At 36.5% G+C, this 9,581-nt stretch overlaps 1 protein-coding gene across 1 annotated transcript; it reads right to left on the bottom strand.

Annotated features, from left to right (window-relative positions):
* Nucleotides 1-779: 779 nt before the first annotated feature.
* Nucleotides 780-7,874, bottom strand: LOC142540983 (uncharacterized). Its single transcript, XM_075647504.1, has 8 exons — nucleotides 7,820-7,874; nucleotides 5,698-6,860; nucleotides 5,106-5,186; nucleotides 4,881-4,961; nucleotides 1,879-2,052; nucleotides 1,225-1,285; nucleotides 1,073-1,123; nucleotides 780-928 (listed from the first exon to the last, which is right to left on the bottom strand). Exons 2-6 carry the CDS (start codon nucleotides 6,848-6,850, stop codon nucleotides 1,251-1,253), a joined length of 1,524 nt encoding a protein of 507 aa, XP_075503619.1. The 5' UTR covers nucleotides 6,851-6,860; nucleotides 7,820-7,874; the 3' UTR covers nucleotides 780-928; nucleotides 1,073-1,123; nucleotides 1,225-1,250.
* Nucleotides 7,875-9,581: the final 1,707 nt, after the last annotated feature.

Below are 9,581 nucleotides of genomic sequence, written 5' to 3' on the forward strand. Positions count from 1 at the left end.
GTCTGTTCATGTGATGCAACCTCTCTAGTGGAAATTATAGGTGTATCTTGTCTAAGGTTCGAAATGGTCAACATGATGGCGACACTGTCTCCTCTACCTTCTATTCAAATGTATCTCGAAATTAAAAAATTAATCGTCACATCTATTGCACCATGAGAGAGATGTAATTAAGATTTTGGGCGGGACAGATAGTTTGATTTGGGCATTACCTAGAGGAGGTTCTCCTTAAAAATGAAGCATTCTTCTTTCTACCGGACGCACTATTGCACCTTGCTATGACTCAGAATTCAGTATATAAGTACAAAGAAACTTCGACTAATTAGTTGAACTTTAGCACTTGAAGTTATAGTAATTTATGCGCATCAGCTCTACTAGTGTAATCTGAACAAAATTACCCAATAAAAAATTCAAATCGAAGTGGTATATATTTTCTTCAGAAGATGAAAATTGGTGCTCATTTTGTTAGGTGTAAGCAAGAGGTGAATACTTACGCAAGAAAAGCTCTCGAGAACATGCAAGCAATTTAACCAGATATCATAACAATCAATTTTGAGGCACGACTCCCAAAAACAAAATGGGTAGTCACACACTACATAAGTTGGCCAAAATTTGATACCAATTACACAGTTGAAGTATATTAACAATCGCAGTCCTATGTTGGAAAAGAAGTAATGAGAAGCTAAGAGACAGAAGCGAGACATACCTTGAAATTTTATATGAAAAGGGGCAGAGGGTATTTGAGCTGGAGTTGGAACAGGAGCAGGAGACCACTTCCTTTGCTGGGGTACTGATCCATGTATAATTGGTCCAGGAATTATCTTTCTGCGGTTATTTGGGAGAGTGGCAGTAGAATTTTCAATAGCACATCTTTTCAATGACCGATGATGAGGAATAGGAAAAGTCTGAGGCTGAGCTCCAAATTGTGCAGCTGAATCAAAATAACATGAAAAAGGGGAAAATTCCTCAGCCATAATCACAGGGGTTGCGGTTAGAATCGACCGACAGTCTATTAGGAACCAAAAATGTAACAAAAATATACATGTTGGTTATAGGATGCCACAGGTATAACTACCTTTAGGAAAATCCTTGGATAAATGTGATGGCATGGCACGAACATGTTGGCCTAGATTGTGCAAACGACAAGGCAAATTAAATTAAAAAAACTCAAAGTTGAAAGCAAATGGCACAACAAATAGCCAATTCAAATATTTCAGCAATAATGACCTGAGGGTACCGTGTGGCCAAGGTAGTTAATGCGGGGAATCCGAACCTGTTTGAGAAGGGCCTGGCACAAACAGCATGAATCACAAAATCATACCCATTCAGGTATATCCTTATTTCTAAAGTAAAGACAACCAAAAGGTAAGGAACTGGATAAAAAATACTGACAGAAAATAGAGGTCAATTCACATGAGTTCACATAACCTGAATTATTTAGAAAATTTCATGCCAAATAAAACTTGACAGAACCTAATGCAACCTATTCGTTTCTGGACTCAGTTTGCTGTGTTTCTTTTTTACACCAAAAAGATACCAATGACAAATGATCATCACTTGCATAGAATATAATATTTACAATAAAATGACTGAATTGCATGGTATGTGCTTCTGTTTTTCCTGTCTTTCAGAGTGCCATCCAACGGTGCAGCTTATAATTGAAAAAATGTATTGATGCAATTAGGTCACCATATGTTCTTACATGTCAAGACATATTTGGAGTAGTGGTACTTGTAAATCATTGGAAATTGACCAATCAACTAATAATCAAACTTTCTCATTCTGCTTGCACTGATAGTAATTTTCACAAACAAGAGCATATAAACGAAGAATGAACACATGACCAACGCAGTCTCGCTAATTAAGAACACACGCGCTCACCAACTCTAGCAGCAGCAATGTTAATAGGTTGAACCCCGAGCCTCCTCGGGAATGGATTAGAGACAACGGACTGGACCGTGCTGCCTTTTGAAACTGGAAATCCTCTTCTCTCAGGGAACAAACGATACCCATGAGCTTCAGTAGCACTAACATTTTGAGGAGAAAATAGCTGCCCTGAGAAGAACAAGCACCAATTTAAATTTAATATTCTATAAGCATATGCATGATAAAAAAGCATACTTAAACTCGATAACTACAATCAAATTTGTAAGTTTTAGTCAAATCGTCACTGTGTATCTAGCCATCTAGGAAAGTAACTATTGTTCACTGTCTGTACTGATGTTTATGTTATACAAAAATAGAAACATGATACTTAGATTCCTATGCAATATAAAATATTTAAGATGCCTTTTTTATAGCTATAGCTTTTATTACAGCTGCAGGTGCTTGGCGAAAAGTTGTAAAACCAGACAGCTACTTTGTAAAGAAACATACGGGCCATGCAACTTCTCATTGTTACAACTTTCAAATTGGCTAGACCAAGACACATCTTTATTTCTAAGGGGATCTAAATGAAGACTTAAGGCAGCTCTTATGATATTTTTTGACAGAGACACTAAATCTCTCCTTCAAAAAATTAACTCCCAGCTAACTGAAGAATTAATAAAATAAAGATTTGTGACACCTCAATTTTGGTTTTCTGAACCAGCACTTTAAATCTCAACGGAAATTTAATATTCCCAATCAATAGAAACAAACTCTACTAACAATTTAAATTCGCAGATGTTTCACCAGAATTTAAGAATAGCTTGACAAAAGTAACAGAATTTCATAAAAAAAACTGAAATTTTATTTAATTTCATTGATGATTTAAGTGAAAAGTATTGTCTATTCTACCATTCTTCCATGCAATATCGCTCTTTAGACTGCAAAAACTTTGTTACAAAAGAAGAAGTCGATAATTCTCAAATGCTAAATGCCTTCAAAATATTCACGTGTTACAAATATTAGGTAGTATCAATATTGTATGTAGTTTTAATAAATAGTTATTTATATCATGGTTATTTTTCAATCAAAGTATTAAATGAGACATCCAGAAAATTTTTAATAATATCACTGAACAAAGACACAATCAATATATCATGTACATAAATTGTAATATGCTCTCATCATGTACATAAATTAAAATATGCTCTCCTACCTCACAATATCGGGAAAATATGAATGAGTTCATATAAGTGTAGAATGGATCAGCAGCTTTAGATAATTATGTCCATAGATTCATAAAAGATACAAATTAATGACTTGGATGAGCAGTTTCGCTTGGCCCCCACATCACTGGCCTAAGATGTGAAAGAATGCATCAGAGCAGATCCAAGGGTATCATCATCGGTGCAAGTTCGGCCAGATGTGTGAGTGGTAGTCCCAAAATGTGAGGGGCGTGCTGTGGACATCACGGGTCCAATGGAACAAAAGGATAGTTGTAATACCTTATCTCATATTGAAATGTTGGCAGTGTTCTAAATGGCGGTCGAGGCGGCCGCCTAGGCACGCTCTCGATCGCACCGCCTATGCATGAGGCGGGTGTTTTAGGCGACCCAAGCTATACGGCGTTGGAGAGGTTGGTCGAGGCGGCGAGCAGGCGGGCGAGACGGACAGTAAATGGGTGGAGATTTGAAGCCAAGGTTGGCTTGTATATGTCAAATTCAATGACAATCTTATGAAGAAGAGTAAAAGAGAAATGGGTGGAGATTTGCTTCTATCCTCTCAAGCTAGTGAAGCTCAAGGTTGGCTTGTTGATGATGGTGATGAAGTTGAGGTCGAGCCGGGTTCAGGACTTACTTGGAGAATGGTAGCGGAGGCCTCGGGAGTGGATGAAGTGCTATATCCAAGGAGGAGTGCAGGAAACATCTCGTTAGAGAACTTGACGAAGATTTAGATACATCGGAGGAGGAGAATAAAGAAGATGTTGATTTTGAGTCCGATGATGAGAGGATCATGGATGTAGTAGATGGTGCATATGTAGATGATTTGTAAGATTAGTTATGTTTAGTCTACTACTTGTTCTAATAATGGATAATTGATTGAAACTTTGAAATTTAAACTTAATTTTTTGGTAAAAGTAATTATATTACTTTGTTAGCATAATAGCATTAATATGATGATGAATCTTTATTAATTGCATATTATCTTGTATGAAGCTTCTATGTGCTTAAACATTATTTAATTGCAAATTGTACATAAAAAATGATGACTATTTATGATTATATTGCATGATTATCTATAAAAAATTACTTAAAAAAATTCAACTGCTTGGGCGGCCGAGGCGGTGACCCGCCCCGCCACCGCCTCCCGCCATTTACAACCTTGAACGTTGGAATATTATGAATGGGCTTATAAGGATATAAAATGTAAACTTCTACTTGAGGTGGTCTGAGAATATGCGGGAGCGTGATAAGGACATCAATTGTCCAACAGAGTGTTGGGATAATTGTAAAGCCTGGTGTCACATCGAAATGTTGGGATATTATAAATGGATTAATAAGAATGTACAATGGTAACATCTAGCAAAATACGCAATCCATCTCGTAACGCGAGGATAGATATGAAGTGGCTGCAAGTAAAACTAATTTGTGTACCGTTTCACTTACATTGGCCCCACTTCATGTACTTGGGGCATGGCATAACTATTTTCTTTTTATCTGGAGCATATATAAATATATAATTGCTTTTAATTTTGAAATGTCTGACTTTGTATGTGACATTCCATGGTCCTTTTCTGACACAAATTCGAAATAAGAACTTCGTACACCTCAAAATTCCCATAATTTAAAGTTTTAAAATATACAGGTAACAATATTTGATTACTTAATCTGAATCAGGTGTCTTCAATAGTCCACCTATTCAAAACATGTGTTTGATGCAAGAGGAACTGATTGACATGCACACAGATTTATTACTTAAAAACACACAGCAAATTGAGATGAAGTAAATAAGCTTACCAGATGGTTGAATACTTGTTTGAAAAGAACCAATGTCAGCAGCATTTGTCGAGGAACCTTCTGTAATTGAAGCTGCATTTCCTAATAAAGGGCATAAAAAATAATGCAGAAATGAAACTACTAATTCGCAGTTTTGAAAACTCAAAACTGTATTGATCAAGCCAAAATTACAAAATCAAATCGATTATTAGCAAAGTCCATCTAAAAATGACATAGATGGCTTACCATGTGGTTCAACACTCACTGGGAAAGGAACACCATCAGAAATTTGAGTTTGTCTACCACCTGTCAATGGATTCAATATTCCTGCATGAAAGTGCAAAGTTAAGAATTTCAGAGACAAGCTAAAAAATTCCAGGATAGACTGTCATACTAGTGATATGTGTTGAGAAGACAAATTTTCCCCACATCCCCTTCTGAGATCAAGTTTTCGTTAAATTGATAACATGCAAACAAAAAATTCATAATTAACTTCACCAAAAAACTTTAATAGACTATACCACACTCCACAGATAACTCGGGTATGATGGTTCATTGAGCAAATTTAGCGGTATTTGTCAACTTTGGAGCCTATAAGAGGACTTTTCGTATTTAAAGAAAATGCAGAAACGGTGTTTCTTTCAATGTATCTAAGTTTATCTGGTGTACTACTATTCCCTTCAATAAATATAGAAAAACATATGGATAATAGGCTTTGCTTATTACATCCTAAATTTCAGATAAGACTTTCCATCATGACAATAAAAAGATGAAATAAAAGGCAAATTGCGTCCTTGAACTTGAATACAGCAAAATTAAAGTGACAGTTATGACTCACGCAATTGTGAATGCCTCACAGAGTTTCCTCTTTGCCAGTCAATACGGGATCTTGAAAACGATTCTGGTGAGACATTAATGGAACTTTTTCCAGAATAATTCTGTTGCTGAACAGACACTGATTGACTTGTAAAATAAGTGGGATTGGTTAGTTGTGACTCCAAGAGTGATGGTACAGCATATCCAGGATGAGACATAAAAGTTCTACTGTAAGGCAATGGCAAAGGATTCTGATCATGTCGCAAACCTGAACTACGATCAGCACAGAAAGAAAAATCCCTCTGTACATTAAATTGTGGAATCTGTGAACTGGAACATGGGTTAGATCCTATCAAGCCATTGGCACCAGTAAAAATCCCACCACCTTCACAAGTGGATGTCCTGCTGACCATGTTTGACAACCCATCAGCATTAAACTGTAATCTTGCAGCTCTATCCGTGGATTGAGCAAGATTCAAGGGGTACCCAGCAGTTTTCTGAGAATGATAATTGTGATGTGGGGAGGAACCCACTTCCTCTAGTTTACTTGAAATTTCCCTCACACTAAAATTACTATTGGATCTGGTTTCTGGACCACCTCCAATAGCAAGTCTCAGAAAACTCCCATCACCTATTCCAAATCGAAGAGCAGTGGCATTCACATCATTCTCATTTCCTTTTTCGCTAGCAGTCTCAACATGTGATAGCATAGATGTCCTGCATCCTGAATTAGAAAAGTTTCCACGCATCTCGGACTTGCTAGCTTTAACTTCTGGTCTACATGACCCAGCCAGATGATTTGAGGCCGTCACCTCTGTAATTCGAGTGAAATCCGTGCCCAATTGTGATTTGCAATAATCTGCATTCCCTGAGGGATGAGACCATTCTGGTACTCTAAGGAACTTATATGCACCATTTCTGACATCAATCAAATTTGCGTCGGTTTTGGATACTGAGCCATTAAAATGTGTACTACCAACAATCACATTGCTTTCATTATCATACTGATTTTGGTGGGACTGGAAAGTTACTTCTATGCCTTGCCGAGGAAACTGAACATAATCCAGATGCGTCCGACCAACATCAGCACCTCCACTGGGCTTAATGGTTAGGTCAAGCTCGCAATGTCCTTCCATTGGACCAGTCAAAGTAGTTTGGTGGTCTCCAAATCTCATTTTGTACAATCTAAACACAATCATGGAAGAGAATCTTTGTCATTATCTCATTTAATGGGAATTAAATGTATAAATGCACGGGTGATGGCTCGGGAATGCAAATAAAATTAAACAGTGTCTTTTAAAGCAAGAGTATGACATCTTTCTACTGTCAACAATTTTAAGCAACATGTAGGTGATAATAACTTAGAGAGATGAGTCACATGAGAGGAAATAGCAGTCAAACTAGTAACTTTTAGAAAGATTAGGTCAAACACCAAATACATCAAAGGAAAATGACCAGAAAATACTGAAAATCTTCAATAAACACCAAATACTATCCCACCACCCCCACAAAAGAAGAGAGAGCAAAGCGCTTGTACATATAACATGCATATTCGCACAAGAAAAAACACTGACAGAATAAGGTTTTTATGTGCAACCAAGAAATAGTGACATTTTACCCAAAATGTTCAATTCCAAATAACTTTTGACACCCAATGAGGACAAATCAAAATAAAACATCAACCAACCAGCTAATTTCGACCTTAACAATTAAAATTTTATCCAAACCCAAGGAGTTCAGAAGATCAGAAAACTCTCAATCAAAAGAAATCTTGAACCCCTCTCGATTTTTACCTTCAAAAAGAAAAACAACAATCACAATCAGAATGGAATCCCATAAAACACACACACTCAAAACACCAATCGCATGAAATCACCGTAACAACAAATTAACTCATCGATTACCAATCATACAAACCCCTTACAAAATCGTTCAAATTAATTTCTAATGGGCGGTTGAATTCACATACGGGAGATTGGAATTTCGATATTACTCGGCCCGATTTTTTATCGGTGGAATTAATCCCAAAAAGATGATTTAAGAAAGAGGGAAAGTGAGCGAGCGAGCGAGTGAGATAGGAGCAGACTCATTTTCGTGCGACTTTTAAAGGGTTCGGTCGCTTGTTGGGGTCCACGTAGGCATACCTGTGACACGTGTCACTCTCCCGGTGAGAAATCGCTGCTGACGTGTAACTATGTGCGTGTGTGTGCGAATTTTTCTACTGATTTCTTATTGTACGACGAAAATATTTGGTAAAGATTGGTATTTTATTTCCTAAATAAATAAACAACCCTTGATTAATATACTATAAATATAAAATTTCCAATTGAAATTATCTTTCTTTGATTCAAAAATCAAAGAAATTGGTTATTATATTAAAAGATTGTGGTAATATTTCAAATAATTAATACAAATAATCACAACATCAATTTTTTAAACTAAAATTTATTGTTGTATTAATTTTTTTTTACCTATGGCATTAAATTAAATCGGTGAATATATATAATTTAAAGAAAATAGATTTTGACCAAAATGGGTTCAACTAAATTTTCCAGTAACTTTCCTTTTCTTGAGTAGATCTCTTGTGAGACGGTCTCACGAATCTTTATCTGTGAGACGGGTCAACCCTACCGATATTCACAATAAAAAGTAATACTATTAGCATAAAAAGTAATATTTTTTAATGGATGACCTAAATAAGATATCTGTCTCACAAAATACGACCGTGAGACCGTCTCACACAAGTTTTTTCTCTCTGTTTTTTTGGGGGTTAAACTAAGTTAAATACGTACAACTTACCAAGTGATTAACAAGTGAATATTTTGATGATATAAATCCAAAATTGTGAAGTGATTGAAAATATGTGGTCGTATTATTAGCCATGAATTCTTGACCTAGTGATATCTTAAGCCCCTAAAATACGACGGATCTCGAGTTCGGGACTCGTTGAACCCCATAATGACACCATATATAGGTTCCTAAAGTAGGACAGATCTCGAGATTGGGACTCATTGAACCCCGTCTCATGTGACTAGAACTCGGGGCAAAACTAGAGTGACCAAAATATTTGAATAAAGAAAAGGTGAGAACGGTGTCCTGTGATTGATCCCCTACATACAAGTGAAATTGGTGGAGACTGGAGTCTGAACAAAGAAGGGCAGATTATATCGGTATATATATTCAGCAATCAAATTTGTAAAATAAAAAAGCGATGGGAAAAATAATATTTTAATGATTATAATCCAATTAGTGATATAAACTCATCGATACTGATTAATTGGATTATAATAAAGCACTAATGTGTATACGAATGCTAATGCATATATCTATGTTGGTGATATTCCGAAAAGAGTAGTCATCTTTGAATTCTTGCACAGAGCCCGGATCATCCATGGACTCGGGCAGGGTAAGAGATACCGGGAGCCCAGAGCTGTTTCCGAGGAACCAAGAGAAAACCGGGTGAAAGCCTGCCCGAGTAAAGTAAGAATACCTTACTATAACTGCAAGCCAGTTCAGAAGAGATATAGACTGAACAATCAGTTAAATAAAGCTAAAACACATATTGTATCATTCGTACACTACACAAGCACACAAAAGCCGAGAAAAACCATTTGGAATACAGCTACTGGAAAGCCTGTTAGACTAATCCAAGTATGGGTTTCTAAAGGGCTAATCAGTTCAGGACCCAAATAGATATGGGTACCAAATTATATTATGTGTGTGACTGCAGGTAACAGGTACAAACAAGACCTCAATATGGTATTTGGACAGTGGATGTTCGCGACATATGTCAAGAGATGCAAGTGTTCTATCTCAACTGATCAAATACAGTGGTCCAAATATCAGTTTTGGGGACAATTCCAAAGGTAGAACTGTGGGTAAGGGTAAGCTTATCCATGGTAACTT

The sequence above is a fragment of the Primulina tabacum genome, chromosome 3 (assembly GCF_025594145.1).
Source record: "Primulina tabacum isolate GXHZ01 chromosome 3, ASM2559414v2, whole genome shotgun sequence".
Taxonomy (NCBI): Eukaryota; Viridiplantae; Streptophyta; class Magnoliopsida; order Lamiales; family Gesneriaceae; genus Primulina; species Primulina tabacum.

What these genes read in the sequence shown, in the direction of transcription:
- LOC142540983 (XM_075647504.1), bottom strand. Translation starts at nt 6,850, where the DNA reads ATGAGATTTGGAGACCACCAAACTACTTTGACTGGTCCAATGGAAGGA. An exon ending in AACAAGTATTCAACCATCTG is followed by an intron (nt 2,053 to 4,880) that starts GTAAGCTTATTT and finishes TGTTCTTCTCAG; the next exon opens with GGCAGCTATTTTCTCCTCAA. An exon ending in CATTGCTGCTGCTAGAGTTG is followed by an intron (nt 1,286 to 1,878) that starts GTGAGCGCGTGT and finishes TGTTTGTGCCAG; the next exon opens with GCCCTTCTCAAACAGGTTCG.